At 42.6% G+C, this 24,126-nt stretch overlaps 1 protein-coding gene across 1 annotated transcript in view; it reads right to left on the reverse strand.

Moving 5' to 3' along the window:
• The window catches only part of PAPSS1 (3'-phosphoadenosine 5'-phosphosulfate synthase 1), a 111,012-nt gene extending 89,802 nt beyond the window's left edge, over nucleotides 1-21,210 (reverse strand). Inside the window, exons 1-3 of the mRNA XM_043438310.1 lie at nucleotides 21,055-21,210; nucleotides 7,926-8,040; nucleotides 2,465-2,700 (exon numbers count right to left, since the gene is read on the reverse strand). Of these exons, the coding sequence (XP_043294245.1) occupies nucleotides 2,465-2,700; nucleotides 7,926-8,040; nucleotides 21,055-21,114 (411 nt within the window). The 5' untranslated portion in view covers nucleotides 21,115-21,210. The remainder of the gene's footprint in view (nucleotides 1-2,464; nucleotides 2,701-7,925; nucleotides 8,041-21,054) is intronic.
• Between the last annotated feature and the right edge of the window lie 2,916 nt (nucleotides 21,211-24,126).

Genomic DNA, 24,126 nt, shown 5'->3' on the forward strand with positions numbered 1-24,126 from the left:
AAATATTCTTGTGGATTTTGACATGCTCTAAGCATAATCTAAACCTCATTTCCATTCTCAGTGCTTTTAGGCATGAGATCAACAAAAGTTTTGTTCCATGCTATGGAAACAACAGGGCCAAAAAAAGCATATTAGCATATACTTTTGGATACCCAGGTCTCAGTTGCTAGCTCTCCAAAGGTATCACTGACTTTTTCTTTTTCTAAGAACTGCAAAGATTCCCAGAAGGTGCAAGAATATCACCATTATTATATCACTCTGAAAACTGTTTCTGTCCAAGAATTGAGGAACTCTAACAACTCTCATTCTCTTACACATTTCATTATCTAGGATACTTTAAGCTGATATATTGACACTGATCCCAATGCTTCAGGAAAATGAAAAGTAGCTAGTCCTCAAAGAACCTTTTACGACTCCTGCCACAGTTCAAGTGAATCTCTGTGATTAACACTCAATCTCACACTTAATCTATAATCTTTACAGCTCAAGTTTTTTTAAAAGTCTAAGTAACCCGTCCAGATTTATGTTACAATAATAGAATTGTGCTATTACTTATTACACCTACTGAATACTTACTACACATCAGGCATTGTGCTAAGAGCAGTCAATGCATGATTTACCTAATCCTCAGAGCAACTCTAGCCTGGAAAATTCCATGGGCAGAGGAGCCTGGTGGGGCCACAAAGAGACACAGCTGATTGACTGAGCACATGCATGCACACACATGTGCGCGCACACACACACACGCGCACACGCGCATACACACACATGTGCATGCATACAAACACATGTACACACGTGCACACACCTGCACACGCGTAGACACACACACAAAGCAACCCTACAAGGTAGGCATTACCTGAGCTTCGAAGGTTAAGTAAATTGGCCAAGGTCCTAACAGTAACTGGGAGAGCCGAGATTTCAGTCTCTTATTTCTGGCTTCAAAGCTGCTATCTTTAACCACTAAAATATCTCGCCTGTTTTTACATATCTGGGCTCCCTAAGAGGCTATGCTATCATTTAACAAATATCTACTGTGTTCTAAATATCTACTGTGTTCCCAGATCTGGGCTTAGCGTCAAGATTAGAAAGACAAATCAGACGGAACCCCAGCCTCAAGGAGCCAGTGGGGTTTAGAGGCAGCAAAGCACAGTGGGCAAGAGCATGGATCCCAGTGGCACGGTCTGGGAGCAAACCCTTGCTCCTCCATGCAGTGTGTGAGCCTGGATGATTTACATCTCTGTTTCCTCACCTCCACCCTCCTTACTGAGTGATGAGAGCCAAGGGAGCTAGTTCATATGACAGCACTTTAAAACTGTTATCAGTACATAGTAAGTGTTCAGTAAGTGCTAGCTGCTATTATTACCATTATCACTGTTATTATTACTGCTGCTGCTGCTGCTAGCATCATCAACCAAAAAACTGGTATTTATAATAAAACAATGCGACCTCCCTGGTGGTACCGTGGATAAGAATCCATCCGCCAATGTAGGGGACACAGGTTTGATCCATGGTCCGGAAAGAATCCACGTGGCAAGAAGCAACTAAGCCTGTATGCCAAAACTACTAAGACCACACTCTAGGGCCCACAAGCCACACCTAGTGAAACCCACGCACCCCAAAATCCATACACCACTACTACTGAGCCCACGTGCTGAACTGCTGAAGCCCATCATCCACCTAGAGCCTGAGCTCCACGACTACAGAAGCCACCACAAGAGAAACCTGCTTCCCACAATGAAGAGGAGTCCCCGCTCACCGCAACCAGAGAAAGCCTGCACAAAGCAACGAAGAGCCAGCACAGCCAAAAATTAATTAATTTTCTTTTAAATGTGTCATGGTACACTACCAAGGGCAACCAAGACAGATACCCAGCAAAGTCTGAGAGGAGGAGATACCCAACCTGAGACTCAGAGCATGAACAGGGGTCAACTGATGCTGAGGTGAGGCTAGGAGGAAGGAGATGAACGCCTTCTAGGCAGAGGGAAACGGAATTCTCATGAGGAAAAGCAACATGACTTTTCTCAAAGCAATACAAAAAAGTGAATCAGTGCTGCTATGGTCTCTATGAAAAAATGTGATGAAAGATGAGCCTCAGGAATTGTGAGCAAAAGAATCCCAATAGGACACATGTTAAGAAATCTAACATTTTCCCTGGTGTTTAATGCATGTTGAGTCTTTATTGTAGGTTTTGTGAACTGAAAAGTCAAACTTGAAATAATTTGGCCATTGACTTGGTCAACAACTTTGGTTATACTTGGTAGGGGCCAGGGGATGAGTGGGTCACAGCAATGCTTTTCAAAAATGAATTTACTTAGAAAGTTGCAGCACAGAAATGCTGTAGGTTAACTGTTTTAATTTGGATTTAGCCTCAAAGTATGTCAACGTTTAGATTATTTGCTTTCTCTGACACCATGTTCTCAATATACGTAATCAGAACCACAATGGTGCAAAAGCCACATACCTGAGTATAAGGTGATATAAAACTTGTGATGCATACTAAGCCAGCATCTGCAAACAGCTTAGCTACTTCCGCAATGCGTCGAACGTTCTCTTCCCTGTCTTCAGGGCTAAAGCCAAGATTTTTATTGAGACCTTGACGAATGTTGTCACCATCCAAAGTGTAGCAAGGAATACCATGGCAAACCAGGTATTCCTCCAAAGCCATGCTTACTGTGGTCTTTCCTGCTCCAGATAAGCCTAAAAGTGAACAGTCCACAGATTTCAGATAGAAAATTGAGAGGATAATTACTTAGTAATAAAGAATTTTAATCACAGGCTTAATTATATTCATTATGCAAAGCAATCTCTTAGTAACATTCTTATCCAATATTTCTCTGTAAGATATTACTATGTCTTAGCTAGAAAAACATCTATAATTTAAATATAATAAGCATTTATGTTTTAGTAATTCCTGTCTAAATCCAAAGGTATCCCAGAAATCACTGAGCTACAAAGGCTTAACCATTTTGAGCATTATATTTGGTTGAGTACAGATATTCACCATGTCCTCTTGTTACCACTATTCTAAAACTGCATGCCAATTCTAAAACAAAGTTATATACCCAAATTACTTCTGGTGAGGGGAGAAAAAGAAAAGACAAAAGTCAGTGAAATAAATATTAGAAAGTTACCTCTAGATCCCAGGATCAACACTTCCCAAAGGCTCTCATGATAAAAGTAACTGAGAATCTAATTTGTAACATAATTAATCTAGAAAGAAAAGAATATCCTCATTTCACCTTCCTCTAATAGTGATGTTTAGTCACTAAATGATGAGAAGTGAAGGAAAAGAAAAAAGTATATTTATGCACTAACATGTGCTATCTTAAGGAGTATGTTATTACAGAATTCACAACTAAGACAATTATGAGAGACAAGATAAAACACGGAAACCTCATGTACTGAAACTCTCGACGGGTCAGGATAGAAGGCAAACTGAAAAATAAATTTTAAAAAGGATGATATGTTAAAAGGATCAATATAGCATTAGATGCTTTCTACATTAAAAACGTATATTAACAAGCACAGCAGGTAGTATATTTTCCAACAATGGCCTAAAAGCTTTTTTACAACAGGACATTGCCACTGTCCCATTCACAGGCAGAGTCTATTATAGTTCCCAGCCCTTGAATCTGGGCTGGACTTAAGACTCACCTATAACCAAAAGAATACAGTGAAAATGATGATGCATGACTTCCAAGACCAGGTCTGAAAAAGCCGTTCAGCTTCTCTTTGGATATTTAATTTGAGAGAAGCCAGCTGTTACACAGGGCTTCCCTGGTGGCTCAGCTATAAAGAATCCACCTGCCAATGCAGAAGGCTCCAGTTCGATCCCTCAGTCAAGAAGCTCCCCTGGAGAAAGAAATGGCCACCCACTCCAGTATTCTTGTCTGGAGAATCCCCTGGAGAGAGGAGCCTGCCAGGCTATAGTCCACAGGGTCGGAAAGAGTCAGACTCGACTTAGCAACTACGCATCAGCTGTTAAATACTCTGAGACCACATCCTGGAGAAATGAGAAGTAGGTGTTGTAGTTGATAACCCTAGCCAGCTAAGATCCCGGCTGACACGCAGCACTTACTGTGGGGCTCCTGCGGACACATGACCAGCTGTGGCTTTACGTGACTGGAGCCCAAGCCAGCAAGACTGCAACCAAGCAAGATCCAGAGGCAAACTGCCCAGCAGAGCCCTCCTGACCCCCTTACCCCCACAATGGTGAGCGAATTAAAACGGCTGTTCCACACCACTAGGTTTTGGGTAACTTGTTACGTATCAACAATGAGTGAACACAGGCTGGGGAGACTGGGTTTTTCTGTCCTTTGCTTATTGTTTTAAACAGGGTCTCTGTGCATGTAATGACTTAAACTAAAATGAGGTCACACAGGACTAGGATGGGCACTAAATCCAGGGACTGGTGTTTTTATAACGAGGCCATGTGAAGGCGAAAACAGACACTGGAGTGGTACGCCTACAAGCCAGGGAACGCTGAGGACCGCCAGATGCACCAGACGCCAGGAGAGGGCATGGAATAGACTGTCCCCAGAGCAGACAGAAGGAAGCCACCCTGATTTCAGGCTTCTGGCCGCTTCCTAAAACTGTGAGAGAGTAAACTTTGGTTGTCTGAAGCCACTCAGTTTGCAGCAATTTGTTACAGTGGCCCTGGTAAAATAATATACAAATCAACATAAAGATACAAAGAAAGCTGATCTGAAACACAATCTGAGAAGTGTTTCAAGAAAATGGTGTATAAACCTGGACAGATCTGGTTAAGCCACTGAAAGGAAAGAAAAAGAAAGAAGTCGTGAATTCTGTATCCAACAATATTGTCAAAAAAAAAAAACCCAAAACACACAATTAACAAGCCTGGTTTGGTGAATGTATATAGAATATTGCCCACATCAGGGGAATACATTTTCTTTTCAAACAGACAATTCTGAAATTGATTACATCCTAGACCTGAATGAAGGTAAGTACCAAAAAAAAAAATCTGATAAACAGAATTTATAAACATCATTAGTGGTAAAATAAAGGGAACATACTAGGTTCAAGAAAAGAAGTATGCAATTTTTTAAAGATCAATCCACCCCAAATTGATCTTTAGATACAATGTAACCCCAAACCAAATCTCAACAAGATTTTGGGGGAATTGGTTAAACAGATTACAAAATTCATACACTACAAAGAGCCAAAAAAAAAAAAATACTCAAGATATTTCCAATGAAGAAGGTGAGAAGACTTACTCCATTGAATTTCAGGACTTTACAAACACATAGTAATTAAAACAGTGGGGTAATAAGAGAGGAATCAACAAGTGAAGTATACCAGTGGAATCGATGCGAGTTCCCAGAAACCCACACATAAGTGGAAACCTGATCTATGACAGCTGGCCCAGCAGATCAGAGAGAAAAAGGATACCTTCATCAATATATTCTCTTGGGAAAACTGATTATCTACATGGAAAAAAAGAAAATGGATCCATCCCTCACACTACATACAAAAACCAACTGCAGGAAGATAAAGAGCCTAAAAAGGCAGATACAGGACTTTGCTGGCAAAGGTCCTCTAGTCAAGGCTATGGTTTTTCCAGTAGTCATGTCAGATGTGAGAGCTGGACAAAAAAGAAGGCCGAGCCCCTAAGAACTGATGCTTTCGAACTGTGCTGCTGGAGAAGACTCTTAGGGTCCCTTGGATTGCAAGGAGATCAAATCAGTCAATCCTAAAGGAAATCAGTCCTGAATATTCATTGGAAGGCCTGATGCTGAAGCTGAAGCTCCAATACTTCAGCCACCTGATGCAAAGAACTGACTCATTGGAAAAGACCCTGATGCTGGGAAAGATTGAGGGCAGGAGGAGAAGGGGCGACAGAAGATAAGATGGTTGGATGGCATCACCGACTCAATGGACATGAAGTCTGAGCAAACTCCAGGAGATAGTGAAGGACAGGGAGGCCTGTTGTGCTGCAGTTCATGGGGTCGCAGTCAGACATGACTGAACGACTGAACAATAACAAAGAGCCTAAATGAGAAAAGCAAAACTTCTGAAAGAAATTATAGGAAAAGTAATCATTCTTCAAGAATGCAGGTTAAAAAAAAAGCTCATAAGGAGCAGAAAAAAGTCACAACATTTAATAGAAGAAAATGGAATAATGTTTTAAGAATTCTAAGACAAAGAAAGTAGGAACCAAATACATATTTTACCCAACCAAGTTGTCATAAAAGACGGGCAGACATTCTCAAACATAACAACTCAGGGAATTCAGAATCTAACAGAAAACCATCTTATAAAATCCACTTCAAAAATATAGACCATAGAAACGTGACTCAAAGAAAGAGCTCATGAGCAGACATGCTGTAATAAAAGAACTGATGATTAGGTGATAAGGGTAAATCAATTTACTTACAGAACTCAAATACAAAGACCTATGTATATTTAAGATTTGGAACAGAATATGTTACAAGCATGCTCAGTGGAGTCTGACTCTTTGTGACCGCACAGACTGTAGCCCTCCAGGCGCCTCTGTCCATGGGATTCTCCAGATAAGAACACTGGAGTGGGTAGCCATTTCCTTCTCCAGGTGATCTTCCTAACCCAGGGATCAAACCCACATCTCTTGCATCTCCTGCACTGATAGCCAGATTCTTTACCACTGCACCACCTAGAAAGCCCATTACAAGTCTAGACAATGTAAACATAACAATTTAACATCAATCTCAATTTAAGAATGAGGAAATGGGAAGAACACAAAAATGCCACATACAGAAACATATCACCTATCTACAACTGAAACTTTTAATTTACAAAAACAAAAAATGGGAATGCTGCTTTTTGGCAATCAGCAAAAATTTTAAGGATGAGTAATATCCATGTTGACAAGACACTGGAAGATGGACCCTTGTCCACATTAGGAAGATAAACAGGTCCAAATGTTAGCGGGTTGTGTGGCTGTTAGCCTAAGTGATGCCATCTTGGACCAGTACAGTTCCTCCTGTCCTCCCACTGACCCTACCCAGGCCTGTACTTCACTTCTCCGTCATCAAGAATTTGCAGTTAATAGACACTGTTTAAAGATTATTAGGTCCAGGATGCTTCTGTGTTCTGTTAATCCCCAACAATGATGAAGACCTTAGCTAACATACTCCTGGTACCCAGAAGACTAGTTACCCATTCATAAATATTGACTTAAGAATGCACTTCCTATGTCCAAGCACTTACTCCCATGCCCTAGGTTAACTATCAAATTGTCCCAGGGGGCCCTCGGCAGTGCAGAGTGCAGCTGCGAATGCTTCCAGATCACTGCCAGATCCCACCCAGTGAGTAGGTTACCCTATAATAAACTGATCCATTGATTATATGGAACTGCCTGCCTTGTTATTCAGTCTCAAGATACCTTCTCAATTCAGTAAGCACTCTTCATTCCCTCTGTCCTCCAACATGGGTAAACTGGCAAGATGCATCAAAATTTTAAATCAAACTCCTAGAAGTGAAAAGATCCATCATTTTTAAAACTACCTCCAACACCTGGATCAATTTACCCTCTCCAAGACAGACTCTGGAAAAATCAACACAAGAATCAATCAGAGGCCAAAGCAAAAGAAGAGTGATAGAAAATGTGAAATTCTTCACCGCTCATTCTTTCTCCTCATGTGGTCTATATCATTAGCATCTTGAAGGCAGAATCCAGTTCGTATTTGCATGCAGAAGTTAACAGAATGTAAAGTGATTTTAAGATGCATTTTGATTTTTCCCCTTTAACAGCAATTTTATAAAGAATAAGAGGAATTACCAAAAGAAAATATGTTATTACTGAGTAGCTCTAGTATGATGCTCCAGATACAACAGGACTCAAAATTGAAATATGCTTATTCCCAGGTCAAGGCTGTCTATAATAAACACTGCTTTAGAAAAACTGGTTAACTGGACCGTACCTGTCAGCCAAACTGTACAGCCACGAAAGCCGCCTCTGGTCCCCACCACTTGTCCTCTCTTGTTTCTGCTGACATGGTGGGCTTGATAGGTGACATTAGTTGCTCTCTGCATCCCCTGGGAAAAAAGGGGGAAAAAAGAAAGAATTTTGGTCTACCTGAGTCTCTTAAAAGGTAAACATATATTCCTTGCAAACATACAGTAACTGCCCTATGTAACATGACAAAAGCAAGGAAGAAAGATGAATACTAACAGCTTTTCCTTTCTTTAGAGAACCTGGCACAGTGTCCAGTTCTTTACATACACCAAATAATTTAGTCTGCACAGCTCCCCAAAGATGCACAAAGTCCTACTACTATGGTTTTCCAGATTAAGGTGTTAAAACCTGAGAAAAGTTAAACCTGCCCCAGTTCCCATAACTTGTGAATGGTGGACTCCAGAGTCCAGTCTTCTCACTCATTCATTCATTTAATCACTCACTCAGCCAGTGATTCCTGGGGCCATACTTGTAAACCAAGTGAACAAAACAGGTCCCCTACCTCATTGAGCTAACATTCCACTGGGAGACAGACTAATAAAACTTAATTATTAAATCAGAGAGTGACAAGTGCTCTCTGAAAATAAAACAGGGTAAAACTGGAAAGAGAGATAGGGGTGAGTGCCTCTTTAAACAGGATGATCAGGAAAAGCCTCTTGAGTAGGTGGCATCTGAGCAGATTCCTGAAAGAGGTATGGAAGGGATGTCTGCAGGTATCATGAAATGGGTAACGGAAAAAAAAAAAAAAGGAATGCAACTGTTGTTCTCCCAAATTTTTTTCTTCTTAAACAAAAAGGGTATACAATTACATAGGCTTCAAAGGATCTTAATAGACATTTCTCCAAAGAACAAATACAAATGGCAAATAAGCATGTTAAAAGATGCTCGACCACATTAGCCATCCAAGAAATGAAAATCAAAACCACAATGAGATACCACTGCACACCCACCAGGATGGCTATAATCAAAAAGACAGGCAAGGGGGCTTCCCTGGTGGCTCAGTGGTAAAGAATCCACCTGCCAATGCAGGAGTCACATGTTCGATCCCTGGTCCAGGAAGATCCCACATGCTGCAGAGCAACTAAGCCTGCACGCCACAAATACTGCAGCCTGTGTGCCTCACAGCCCGTGCTCGGCAACAAGAGAAGTCACTGCAATGAGAAGCCCACGCCCTGCAGTGAAGAATAGACCCAGTTCGCCACAACTAGAAAAAAGCCCGAACAGCAACAAAGATGCAGCACAGGCAAAAATAACTAAGTAAAATAAAATTATTTTTAAAAAGACAGGCAATAACAAGTGGTAGTGAAGATATGGGCAAACTGAAATCCACATATGTTCACTGATGGAAACGTACAGCCACTTTGGAAAAGAGCAGTTCTACAGAACATTAAATATAATTACCAAGTGATCCCCACTCCTAGATTTACACTCACAAGAAATGAAAACAAGTCCACACGAAACTTGTACACATATGCTCTAACAGTTGATTCACAAAAGCCAATGGGTCAAACAACCCAACTGTGCATCACAATAATTAAACAAAATGCTTTTTTTTTTAATTGTATGGTATATCCATATGAGGAAATACTATTTGGTAATAAAAAGGAATGAAGTACCAATACATCCTATAATATGGACAAACCTCAAAAGCATTATACTAAGTGAAAGATGCTGGTAACAAAAGCCACATATTGCACAATTCCATTTGTTAATATGTGAACCATCCAGAAAAGGAAAATTTAGAGGGATAGAAAGTAGATCAGTGACTGCCTCAAACTGGATGTTAAGTGCCTTCTAATGGGAACAGGATTCTTTTCTAGGGTGATTAAAATGCTCTAAAATTGACTGCCGGTGGTTGCACAACTCTGTAAATATACTAAACAATGTGTATTTACAAATCATATATTTTAAGTGGGTAAACTGAATGGTAGGCAAATTTATCTCAATAAAGTTGTTTTCTAAAATTGAAAATATGAATCATGTAGGTTCTATTTTGCCCTCCCATGGAGCAAAAACATAATTATAGGGCCTTTCCAATGAGTTATGCCTTTATAAAATAAGTGTCAGCAGTCTTTTAATTGGGTGTTTGCATCTGATTCTTCGTATAGCTCTTCTTTTTCAACACAATTTTATTCATCATTCATTCAAAGATATTTACTGAATGCACACTACATGCCTGATATTCTTCTAGGTTCTGGAAAATGCCAATAAAATCACTGTCCTCCTGAGGCCTTTCTAATCCTCCCTGCCAAGGCAGGAGTTCTCAAAGCCTGGTCCCTAACCAGCAGCTTTGGCATCTCCTGGGAAATGCTGGTAAAGAATCCACCTGCCAAGGCAGGAGACACAAGTTCAATCCTGAGGTCTGCAATATCCCCTAGAGGAGGAAATGGCAACTCACTCCAGTCTTCTAGCCTGGAAAATTCCATGGACAGTGGAGTCTGACAGGCTACAGTCCATGGGATCACAAAGAGTCGGACCCCACTGAGTGACTGAGCAAGCACGCGTGGGAAATGCCAGAAATGCAAATTATCAGAACCGATCCCAGGCAAACTAAGTCAGAAACTTTGGGATGAAGCCCAACAATCTGCATGTTAAAGCCTCCGAGTGACTCCAATGCCAATTTGAGAACCCACTGGGAAAACAGAGGAAAGAAAATACACCAAGATAAATACTTTGGAAATTATGTAAATTAGAAATAAGCATCAAACAGGAGGGGAATGTGAATAAAGCCAAAAATGAGAAGTATCAGAGGAAGGGTGATGTTTAGACAGGGTGGCCAGGGAAGGCTTCAGCCAGAATAAGGCACTGAAGGTCTCTGAGGACCTCTGAGGGAAGCCCCTTCCAGACCGGGAACAGCAAGTGCAGAGAAGTAACCGGGCAGATCCAGAATGACTGCTGGGCGCCTGGAACAAGGCATCTGAAGGCACCAATCATTCATTTAAAGCCAGAGTGGTGGCCATGACCGTGTGCTTCCACAGCCACATGAGTGGCTCAGGCTGACGCATGAAAGTCAGAGATGGATTCAACCTTGACCCAGAGGCCATCAAGACGGGGAACAAACACCCTCACAGGTATACACACATGGACTTTGAAAAGGGACTATTTTTCCATCGAGATCTTCAACTTCCAGATGTATTCTTATCTCAAACTGGCTAGCCTAAAGAAGTGCCTGAGGTTTAGAATCTTTCCTCATCTCCCTGCACAATCAACGGGGTATGCAGGAGAAAGTATCTCTGTCCATCTGCCTCTTACTGTCTATCGCTTATTGCCTTTGGGAGTTGGGGGGATTCTCAGGAGCCAAAAGGACCTCTCCCCCACTAACCATCTCATTAATGGATGTACTTGCAATAATCACGAAGAATGCTAATAGGGGTCTCCCATTTCATTTCCATTAAACTGATGCAGCAGACATAACTTTCCGGCTCTGCATTTCCAGGATTTTAAACAAAACACGGGGTATCAGACACAGACATCTGCATCTCTTGGCAAGGAATGTCACCTCTTTCCTGAAGTGTCCAGTTTCAGCTCCCAGTCAGGCAGCCTGGGAGGAGACAGAAGCTGAGTCTGCTGAAAGGGGACACGACAGGAATGGGGGGACCAAGAGGGTGCTACACAGGTTAGCTGTCTATACTTGCAAAACCTGTTCCACTTGGTCATTTGGTTTGGGGATGTTTTTCCAAGTTACTTTGCTTTAGGGCAAGAAGAAACATGAATCTAATGAATTTTAATTCATTTTGGCACCATAAAATACCTTCTGCTTTCCTTTTTAAATTGAGTAGAATGTTTAAAAAAAAAAAAAAAACTGAGAAGCTATAAACTGTAGAGGATGTGGTTGACAGAAGATATAGGATAAGACTGTTTTAATCACTAGGAAAGTATGCTCCCTCCAGGCCTCTTTCCGCCTACGTTTAAAAAAATTCTGGCAGCCAAAATGGCAGTCTGGGTACAAGGAGGCTTACTGTTTATGGGTGTTTGATATTTTTCATATTAAAAAACAAACTTTCAAAAAGATTTGCCACAATCTCCTAATCCCCAGTTTTTCAGAATAAACCAAAGAACACTTTTAAAATCTATTACAATTGCAAGATGGTAGGTATATGCCAGAATTACTAAAAATCTAAAGGCCATTTCTGTATGTAATCTAGGGCCTCTTCCCTTCTTTTCCTTTTCCATCCCACTCTAGCCAAATCCTGCCTATAATTCTGCTGGGAAAACTTGACATTAGTGACTAAGGGCCAAGAGTGAGTTATTTCCTTCCGACTCTCCACTCCTGTTCTCAGAGTCTTCAATGGCCTAGTTTCTAGCCACAGAGCAGCAAGGTCAGGCTTATTCTTTCCTAATAGTATGGGTGGTTTGAAGTAATATTTGGCTTGGTGCATGTACAGCCAGGGAGTCACTATAACATTTACTGCCCATAGGATTCATTTGTTGTTTTATACTTTTAGGAGTCTCTTTGTATATAGTTTTTACTTTCTTGGGAGAGTTGGTCAAGCACTATGAGTTAGATTCTTTGTGTTTTTCACAACCTCCAACCTCTTTTCTTGAGCCTAGTCTGCGCTCAGTAGAAGTCAGATATAAGGCATTTAAAGCATGATTTGTGTTCTCTGTATAACTTGCAAATGAACTGACAACTGACACTCACAAATTTTAAGAACAGCAGAACTCGGACAATTCATTTCCAGAGAATTCCTTCTCTTTCTCTGATTGGGACTAAAAGACTCGACTAGAACTAAATGACTACCAGTCCTATTCCCAGGCTAAAGTCAGGTGGCCTCTCGTATTTGCGGCGTACATTTTCTACACCTGCTGCTGCTGTCCTCAACATCCACACAAGTGGCCCTGTGCCCCTTTGTTGACCCTCCTTAATTTGCCATGGACAGAGAGGCCTGGCAGAGCTACAGTCCACGACACAGGAGAAGAATTTTAGCAAGTAAAACAACAACAAAGCAGCAACTTCCACATGGGATGCTTTGTTATTCTATCCACTTCCCGAAGGAACAAGCTAACTTCTCCCATGATGATATTTAGAGAATTTCAAGGTCTGTGAGTTTATTCTGATTTTACAAAGATCTCTGCATTTTTAAGTCGAATTTGCAAAGACACAAAGCATATACCAAATAACAAGAGTAATTCTAGACTTCAACATCCATCACACATCCCACCATCCACCTTAAACTGACTGCCAAACTGTGTATTCCTCAATAGGGAATACCTCAAATGGTCACAAATGGTCACCTCAAATGGTAAAAAAAAATTTGTTTTACATCCAAATTTACAGTGAGTAAACTGGAGAGATGGTAGAGTACCACGTGGGCAAACTGAAGAGTACCATGAGGAAAAAGCTCTAGTTCACAGTTACTGATGACTGAAACTAATCTTTTGAACATTAACAAGCCAAACACAAACAGCAAAAGTGAAGCTCAGACGTTCCTGGAGGTTAAGAAAACAACTTGTAAAGGCTACACTTAAAACCTTGCTGCCTCAAAGCATGGTGCAGAGCAAAACTGGCAGTGAGCTGGCTGCTCCTCAGAAAGTGAATCTCTGGTCATATCCCAGGTCTCCTGAATCAGAGCTAAGAAACTGGCACGCTTATTTGATCACTGATTGTCACGCATGCACTCTGCATGTACATTATGGCTCGCCAACTATTCTGTTTTACAGATTAAAGAACATTTAAAAATTGACTTAACGGATATTTTTTAATGCAATGGCCCTTGCTGCTGCTGCTAAGTCACTTCAGTCGTGTCTGACTCTGTGCGACCCCATAGACCACAGCCCACCAGGCTCCACCGTCCCTGGGATTCTCCAGGCAAGAACACTGGAGTGGGTTGCCATTTCCTTCTCCAATGCATGAGGAAAAGTGAAAGTGAAGTCGCTCAGTCGTGTCCGACTCTTCACGACCCCATGGACTGCAGCCTACGAGGCTCCTCCATCCATGGGATTTTCCAGGCAAGAGTACTGGAATGGGGTGCCATTGCCTTCTCCGGATTTCTATATAGTGTCCGATATTTCCACTACTTTTATCCAGTTAAAAGATACTTTGTTGAGAACTGTGTCCTTGGGAAAGGAAATTTCATAGAAAAACTTACCACTTAGGTGACTGCCAAAAGCAGAAACAAAAACAAAAGATACAGCCTCTTCATGTGAACTAATTACTCAGTAATATGTTTCAAAACAATTCAGTGGTGGATTTTATGGTTTTGCTGTCATTAGGCTACAGGTAATTGACTCATCTCAGAGCAAAAGACAGTAACATTCAGGCAGGTGGATGAAAAAAATGCTGGTATCAACTGGACTTTGTTTTAAATGACTAGTTTTGCATTTCGGAGTTACATAATTTTCTTACTCAAAGCACAGAATAGGGTTTCTCAACTTCAGCATTAACGACTTTTGGACCCCGGCACCAGTGATAATTCTTTGTTGGGGGAGCTATTCTGTGCACTGTAAGATTTTCTTAGCAGCATCTCTGGCCTCTGCCCAACACGTCAGAAGCAACCCTGTCCACACAGACACATAAATGTAACAAAAAATGTCTCCAGATATTACCAAACACCCCCAGGGGGTGGCGAATCTTTACCTGGTTGAGAATCACTGAAGAAGAAAACTACTTCTTAAAGGTCAATATAACAGAGCTAGGCTGGGGAAGCTCATTTCACATTTCAACTTTAGAGAAGTCACTGTGTTAAGGGAAGGCTAACTGACAGCTGGGTACCCTGCTAAGCCAGAAGAGCAGAACTGCCCAAAACCATGATTCCAAAGTTGCCACCATCTCTCAAAATTTCCTTCCCCAAGGAAGAAAGTAAAAACAAATACATAAATACACAAATAAGTAGGAAAAAAATGTCAATAGCCATCCCAGAGTCATTATCTAGACCTGCCCTATCCAACAGAACTTTCTGAGATGATAAAAATGTTCTATACTGCATGGTCCAAAACAGTGGCCATGAGCTTCCTATGGAAATGTAGCACTTGAAACACAGAATTTTTCATTTTAACTAAATTCAAGTTGCCACAGGTGACTAGTGGCTACTGTATTGGACAATGCAGATTTGGTCCTGTCATTCTTCCTGTTCTTGTGGTCAGTCAACAGTGGAGCACACTCGTGGCAGAAGTCCAGCTTGCCTTCTCCTTTAGGCAACTTTTCTAGCAGTGGCTCCCTAACTTCCGGCTCAATACCCGCCCCTGCCCTCAGCCAGGTCCACGCTCTGAAGGAGGAATATATGGTTTTTCAGATGCCATGTTGTTGTTCCACTTCTGCATGCTTGTTTCACTTTTGTATCACCTCAGTCTTCCTTCAAATCCAGAATGAGCTGTTAGCCTCCTATGAAAGGCTGTGAACAGTATGAGGGACATACTGTTCAGAGAAGGAGAACTGATAAAAGGGAAAAGTATCTCATTCATTTATTTGCTTTTTCATTATTAACTCTCTCCCGGGTAGAACGCAATATCCATGAGAGCCAGGCCCTTTCTGTCTTTTTATGACTGCATCTCCAGCACTGAGGACAAAGGCACATACAAACCAGGTGTTAAATATTTGATGGCTTAATGAATAAGAACGCCTTAAATTTAACACCTTAAATAAATAAGAATGCCTATTTAAAGCACCAGCTATAGTGCTTTAAATATATTAACTGATTTAAACCTTGCTATGACACTACAAGGTATGTTTTATTATCCACATTGTTACGTTTGAAGACATTGAGACACAGAGGAGTTAGGTAACATGCCCAAGATTACACAGGTAGTAAGTGACAAAACTGTAATTTTAATCCTACCCCATATGGAGCTTACTCTCTTATATAAGCTGTGCTAAATTACTAGTAAATTACCTAAGCCTTTTAATATCAGAAGTACCCTAGCTAACTCTGCACCCTAACCTTTATCCCCATCCTGTTATATCAGCAGAAGCTCAGTGTACACACAAAACCTCTGTAACAAAATATGATTACATGGTAACAGCAGAGTGCAACGTAACACAGAGGTGCAGAAACAATTCATCCTAGAGTGTGTGGACGTAGGAGGGCCACACTGCTGTGGTAAAGGCGTCTGAGGCTCTGAAGATTTCCACAAGTGATAAAGGTCAACAGGCATCAGGGCAGAAGGAAAAGCTTGTGTAAAACCCTGAGAACGTAAGGTATAGAAAGAAAACTGACGCTGGACATATGGAGTTATAGGAATCTGGGGAGTGGAGGAGAAAGGGGACTGGAACGGCAAACCAGAATGAGACTGCATGTGCTTCTGAACAGTGTGTTAGATCTCAGATTAATCTGTGGGTAGCAAGTGTCCAACCCCACCATAAAGCAGGTTCAAACAGGATCTGGGCCAACATGAGTCTACAAAATGGGTGAGTGACACCTGGGTCTGAACCGAGGGCCAACTAACACACACTTTGAAGTGTTTTCCAAAGGCGGCTGAAAACCAGTCCCAACGGAGAAAGGTTCAAACAGATGGAGAATGATATTCATTACATCCGATGTTTTGTCAGACTGAGATAAGAGGAGGCTAACAGGGCCCTCTGCATTCTTGATTTTCTTTACTATTCTTGCAGGTACATGAAAATACTGCAATTCTCTCTAAATTCTCTAACTCAAATTTAACCAGCAAATCTTTATTTCCAACCTTCACCTAACTCTATTCCTATCGGCTATCTACATGTTCCTATGGAGGTTTTAAATTAGCCTCCAACTAATAAAAAAAATAAAAAATAAAAAAATAAAATGTGGTTAGTCTAAACTGAGATGTGTGCTAAGTGTAAAATATACACTTATGCATATTTCTTAATAATTTTATATTGATTATGACAGTACTGAACCCATTTTTATACTGAGATGACAGTACTTTAGCTATAGGCTTCCCTGATGGCTCAGTGGTAAAGAACCTGTCTGCCAATGAAGGAGAAGCATATTCAATCCCTAGGTCAGGAAGATTCCCTGGAGAAAGAAATGTCAACCCACTCCAGTATTCTTGCCAGGAAAATCCCATGGATAGAGGAATCTGGCAGGTTACAGTCCATGTGGCTGCAAAAGAGACAGACATGACTAATAGACTAAACAACAACATTTTAACTATACTGGGTTAAATAAATATTAAAATTTTTTTCAATCTGTTCCTTCTTACTTTTTTTTAAAATTTGACCTCTGGAAAATTTTAAATTATGTTATATGGCTCACATTTTATTTCTATTAGACAGCCTTGTTCTACAGGCTTCTCCAGTGGGTGATTAAGAATTCACATGCAATGCAAGAGACACAGGAGATGCAGGTTTGATCCCTGGGTCAGAAAGACCCCTGGAGAAGGAAATGACAACCTGCTCCAGTATTCTTGCCGGGAAAATCCCATGGACAGAGGGGCTTGGAGGGTCACAGTTCACAGGGTCACAAAGAATTGGACAAGATGGAGCAACTGAGCACACACATAGCTTTGTTCTACAGACTATCTCTACTAAGAATGTCTGTCCCTTAAGCATGTAGCATGCTTTATACTGGGCCCACCTCTTACAACCTCTATGATAGCTCTGTGCCTCAGCTTCTCAATAAAATGGAGACACTAACTGGTATTTTCTTGGGCTCCAAAATCACTGCAGATGGTGACTGCAGCCATGAAATTAAGACATCTGCTTCTTGGAAGAAAAGCTATGACAAAGCTAGATAGCATATTAAAAAGCAGAGACAAGACTTTGCCAACAAAGGTCCATATAGTCAAAGCTATGGTTTTTCTAGGAGTCATGTACAGATGTGAGAGTTGGACCATAAAGAAGGCTGAGCACTGAAAAATTGATGCTTTTGAACTATGGTGTTGGAGAAAACTCTTGAGGGTCCTTTGGACACAGCAAGGAGATCAAACCAGTCAATCCTAAAGGAAATCAACACTGAATATTAATTGGAAGGACCGATGCTGAAGCTCCAATACTTTGGCCACCTGATGAGAAGAGCCTACTCATTGGAAAAGACCCTGATGCTGGGAACAATTGAAGGCAAAAGGAGAAGGTGGCGGCAGAGGATGAGATGGTTGAATGGCATCACTGAGTCAATGGACACCAATGAGTCTGAGCAAACTCCAGGAGATGGTCACGGACAGAGAAGCATGGAGTGCCGCAGTCCACGGGGTAGCAAAGAGTCAGACACAACTGAGTGACTGAACAACAACTGGAGCAAAGAGGATAACTGCAACAATAAGGGTTAACAGACACATAACACTATATGCCAGACACTGTCGTAAGCATTTTTCATACATTAACTCCTTTAATTTTCACAACATCCCTGTGAGACTATCACTCCCACTTTATAGATGAGCAAAGTGGAGGCACAGAAAGTACCTAGCCACAGGTTACACAATGAGTAAACAGTGAAACCCAGGATCAAGTCCAGGCAGTCAGTTCCAGGATCCTTGCTTTAAACCACTGTCTCTCATGATACTCACCTCAAAAATGTTACAAAAAATCAGTAAGTTAATTTACCAAATAATGTCAAACTGTCTCCAGCGAACAGTAAACTTTCGTTAGTGTTTATCATCACCGTCACTCCAACCCTCAATCTATTTTCCAAATTCCCTGCATGCCACAACTACTCTCCCCAACTCCCAGGGCTAAATCATCTTTGAACACCTCTCCCTCTCATTCCCTAACTCTAGTCAGGTCCCTTGTAACTCCTCCTAGAGAGCTGTTAATGCAGCTATTCTGTTTCCCACTACCACGTTAGACCAGTTGCAGTTGCACCCTCACGGCTGGATGACTTAATAGCAGTAACAAGAAAAACACCTGAACCGATGCACAGGCATGCTTCAAATCTATTAATTCATTTAAACCTCACTCTAACCCTGTCTGTTCGCCAGGACTTCTACATGTGGGCTCTAAGAGCGTCTACTTTCTTCAGCAGACCAGTCCCTCTGGAATACCAATTTCATCGCATGTTGGGAACTTGAAAGGTGTGTGCATTCTCTACACATGTGGCTATCAGTTGATGTATATGAGAGGCAAAGATGATGGGTGTTCCCTATTGGGGCAAAGAAAGATTTACAAGGCCCTTAAAATTAAAAATTCTAGCTTCATCAAAAATCTCCCACAGGATCTAGTCTCAACTCAGCAGCCAAACATTAACAACTATATACCCTAGCCCCAGACTGCTTATTCAATCTTATCTTCAGTCAACAAAAGCCCTCCAGAACAGATAAACAGGTCTCTTCACTGTTTCTGGAGTAACTAACAATTATTATTATTATTTATAGTAGTTATAATAATATTACAATAAATAATATAAATTATTTTTGTTCCTAGACCTTATTCATACAGCGTCCATCTACCTCAAAACCTAAGCACACTTCTCCACAAAAGTGAAAGTTGCTCAGCCGTGTCCAACTCTTTGCAACCCCATGGACTGTAGTCTGCCAGGCTCCTGTGTCCATGAAATTCTTGAGTCCAGAATACTGGAAAGGGTAGTTGTTCCCTTCTCCAGGGATCTTCCCAACCCAGGTCTCCCTCATTGCAGGCGGATTACCGTCTGAGCCACCAGGGAAGGCCTCTCTTCCATAAATCCTCTCCAAAACATCCAGACTAAACTAATCTCTCCTCTAAATTGTGATAAAATAACTGGGCCTGTAATGATATATTCATCATCCAGCAAATGCCAATTATAATTCCAACCAGGCCATGACCAGCTGGAAGGCAAGCACCAATTCCCTCATTTCTCATCTTCTCTGAGGGCTTCTACAAAGCACACGCACTTTTTGGCAAGTGGAACAGTAAATGAGTTACAGACAGTGTAGCTGAAATGACCTGTAAATACTCTAATTTAACCAACCCTATGTCCCTAACCAGGTAATACCTCAGAGTAACAGGAGCAATATCAACAATTGCATAGCAGTGGTATCACTGACCTTCCAAATCATTACCTTCTTTACTCCTCAAAACTGTCTAGAGAAGTACAGGCTATTATATCTTTAAGTCAGCTGAGGTTTAAAGAAGTCGAGTGTTTTCACTCAGGATCAAACAACTACTAAATGGCAAAGTTGGAACCAGAGACCAGACTGGTAGTCCAGGGCTCCTTCTCAATGTTCTAATTCACCTTTTATCTCCTCTTCCTCCTCATCACCTAAAGGAACAGAGAAGTTAATTAAAAGGAGAAAGGAATTGGGTGAGAATCCTTGGTAACCTCAGAAATGGTAAATTAATGACTTAAAATGAACACTTGTCTGAAATGGTTTTTTTCTTCTTCGATTCACCAAGAGTAATGATGACTTACAAGGCTGCATTTAAACCTCATGATCTTGCTGTACTGTGAAAAAAATTTTCCATCCAGACTTAAAACCAAGGCCTTTCCGGCCTCCAGAGTTGGGCACCACCTCCCCCACCCCACTCCCACCTCACTTACAAAACCTTAGCTTAAGGCAGTTTCTTAGCAAGAATAATTAAGGAAGGAAGCAACCTTCTGAGGACAGAACACTTCACCATCAAAGCCAACTGGCAGTCCTTGCTAAATGTTATAAACCATTAGTTTCCCCCTACATTTTAGTTTCCATGTTATTTGTTAAATAGTCCAATTTAACACCGAGTCACAAAGAACCTCAGTTCAGGGCAGTCTCAACTCATGAATGGCCACATTGTTGGGTACTCTCCCTTCATGTTGTAAGTCAGAAATGGAAAGACATGGAGACGGACCCAAACCTGGGCTAACTGCACTGGCAGAGCCAAGAAAAACCAGGAATGCCCCAAAGGCGCCTGCCTCCGCTTCCTCTGCAGACCTTCAGGCCACTGGAAGGGATGCGGGCAGCTTCCCCTCGCGGGAGAAGATTTCAGCAGCCGCCAGCTCACTCCCGAAAGATAGTCCTCGAGGTCTCATCCGAGCCGTGGAGCTGGAGAAGCAGGCGTTCTTCCCACGGACCGTGGATCCGACTGCCTGCAGAGCCCAGTCAGAGACCCCCGCCCCCGCCACGCCACGCCACCCGGCACCACCCTCCGTCCCTGCTGGAAGGCGCCGCGGCCTCGGGTACCATCCCCGATTCTCCAAGCAGGATGCATGCAGAAGGAGCGGGCAGCGGCTCCGAATGGATCTGCAGCCGGAGCCTCTGAGAGCCTCCTCCACACATCTGCTTCGACTCACCCAGTTCTGCGCGTTATTGCTCAGTTTGACTTTCTTGCACAGGCTACCGGGGACCTCCATGGCTTACAGAGCGCGCGCGGGTGCCGGGATTCTCAGCGCCGTGAGCGAAGCCAGAGGACCTGAGGCCGGCGGGGGCGGGGCGGGAAGGCGGGGCCTCCTCGCGACGGGGCTGGCCCGCGCTGTCGTAGGCACGCGCTCGTGCTCGTGGCTCTGACTGCGCGCCGCGTCGGCCGCGCCTCCGAAATGGGTCCGGGGCAGAGGTGTGCGGGGTGGAGCGACCAGAGGCAGGAGTTGGGGGCGGGCTTCAGGGCGCGCACCGACGCGAGCGCGCACGACGCTCCTCCCTCTGATTCTGAGGAAGGGGCGGAGCCTGAGAAGGTAGTCGTGGAACTTCCCCCGTCCCTCTCTGACTCGCTCCTTGAGCTGCGCATGCGTGGAGGCTGGACCCGGGTCCCAAGCCCAGACCTAGAGACAAGGAAGATACCAGGCTCCCAGCTCCGCTGCTGTTTACTAGAAAGAAGACGTGGACGTGGTCTCCCGCCCCTGTCTTTTCCTCCATAAGCCCGGTCACCAGTTTCCTATCTTCCAAATCTGTGCTCATCTCGCCTTGGGCACATATAAAAAGGAATTTTCCAGCATCTCAAAGAGAAGATTTAACAGCTTGTTGTCCACACATTCCCCTTCGTGTTGAAATTCTGCCCAACAGTTAAAAAAAAAAAAAAAGTCAATACACCATCGGTAGTTAACATCTCTTCTGGTTTTAGCGGTTATCTGCCAGGTGCCTCCGTCCCCACTAGAAGACATCTCTTGAGGAGATTTCTGTCAGGTACTTCTCACCGGCCAAGTCAAGAAGGGGCATGTATTTTATTAGCTTCTCATGAAATCCTTAGAGGAATGAAATCCAGGCTGAGGGAGAGCCTTTGGTTACCACTGAGTGGAATGCCCATCTGTAGAGGACATGTTCAAACTCACCTGAGAATTCCGTGGCTACTTCACCTGAGGATGGGCTGGGGATGGAGGGAGCTTCCTCTGAGAGTTACCTTCCTTTCCACTTCCGTGGACAGAGGAGCCTGTGGGCTACAGTCCCTGGGGTCGCAAGAGTCGAACTCGACTTAGCGGCTAAACCACCACTCTCAGGGCTTTTCCGTAGCTTGTCCCTAGCACCAAAATAGTTGTTTGCAGCGCTTGCCCATAACCCAGTGCCCTCCCCTACACGCGCACACCACTCACTAAGACCTGACCTTACTTCCTCTTCGTTGGAGGACAAAAGGAAATGAAAAATGCCCACCAAACTGAGAAGATATCTTGCAGTTGAAAAAAATGAGACAGGCAGCTCAATGTAGTCAGTGAAAGTGAAAGTCGCTCAGTAGTGTCAGACTCTTTGCAACCCCATGAACTGTAGCCCACCAGGCTCTTCTGTCCATGGAATTCTCCAGGCAAGAATACTGGAGTGGGTTGCCATGCCCTCCTCCAGGGGATCTTCTAGACCCAGGGATGGAACTCGGGTTTCCAGCTCTGCAGACAGATTCTTTACAGTCTGAGTCTCCAGGGAAGTCCATGTAATCAACGGATTTGTTTATTGTTCAGTAACTTACAGGATAGGATCAGAAGGACTATGATCCAGAGGCATTTGCAGTTGCACTGCATACAGTGCTGAGGGGCCACTGGGGCAGTTTTATAGTTAGCCAAGGGAATGGGAGTGGTGCTTAGAAACAGTAAGTGCATTTCTAAGTCAAGATTTATAGACGGCTAACTAGTATCCTGGGCTCTGGGAATATGTCAGAGAAGGTCTTCATCATTGTTCAAGGACTAAGATAGCACAGAGGCCACTGGGTCCTGAAGTGAAAGTGTTAGTCACTCAGTGTGTCTGGCTCTTTGGAACCCCATGGGCTGCAGCCCACTAGGCTCCTCTCTCCATGGGATTCTCCAAGCAAGAATACTGGAGTGGATTGCCATTCCCTTCTCTAGGGGATCTTCCTGACCCAGGATCGAACCCGGGTCTTCTGCACTGCAGGCTGTCTCTTTATTGGCGAGCCACCAGGGGAGCCACTGGATCCTAATGATTATTAAATAGTATCTAGTAACTACACAGCTCTTGATGACAGTAAAATGATCTACTGCAGTGTACAGTTCTGGGTAGGGTCAGTGGAAGGATAGGAACTTGTACATGCCCAAGTTGGCATCAGTTATGCTGACAGTCATACATTCTTAATAGTTAGCAAACCAGTCCCCTGTTTATTTACCCTACTGCTGCTGTCTTAGTGTTAGGCCTTCCCCATATCCAGGAAGAATCACAACTAATCTCTGTCTATAGGCATCTTGTGCTTCTACTGCCCACACACTCCATTCTTGTCATTGCTGTCAGAGTAATGTCTCTAAAAATTTTATCCTCAAATTGTCAATGGTTCCTTATAGCCTTTTCTTTGGGGATTCTTCATTTACAATCTGTACATAGAACTTAATTTCAATGAATTTCTGGATTCTGCCAATAACAGACTGAGTTTGGAAGAAGATCCCAAGCTTCAGATGAAAACACAACACTACACCTGGAATCAGCCATTTCTCTAAGGAGACCCAGGATTCCTGGTTTTCAGAAGCAAATGTTTTTTAGGTATCACAATCTAGGCTTCCAGGAGTGTTTAATGCTTCTGAGTTACTCAATATTTATGGACTTTTTCAGGTAAAATGTATCATAAGTTTACATTGATAGTATCAATTCAAATTTATTGTTTCAGACATCACGCAAATGAGCCTGAAACAACTTGTCAAATCCAAAACAAGGAACTGTCAAAAAAAAAAAAACAGTATGATTATGTAAAAAGGACTCAGAAGCCAAACGGAAGAAGCTTTCCTCTGTCAAAATTACACAATTAGGGACTTCCCTGGTGGTCTAGTGGTGAAGAATCTGCCTCCAATGCAGGGACACAGGTTCGATCCCTGGTCCAGGAAGATTGCATATGCCTCAGGGCAACTAAGCCTGTACACCACATCCACTGAAGCCCAGCACCTAGAGCCCATGTTTCACAACAAAAGAAGCCAGCACAACAAGGAGCCTTTGCACTACAACTGGAA

Source organism: Cervus canadensis, chromosome 19, assembly GCF_019320065.1.
Source record: "Cervus canadensis isolate Bull #8, Minnesota chromosome 19, ASM1932006v1, whole genome shotgun sequence".
NCBI classification, from domain to species: Eukaryota; Metazoa; Chordata; class Mammalia; order Artiodactyla; family Cervidae; genus Cervus; species Cervus canadensis.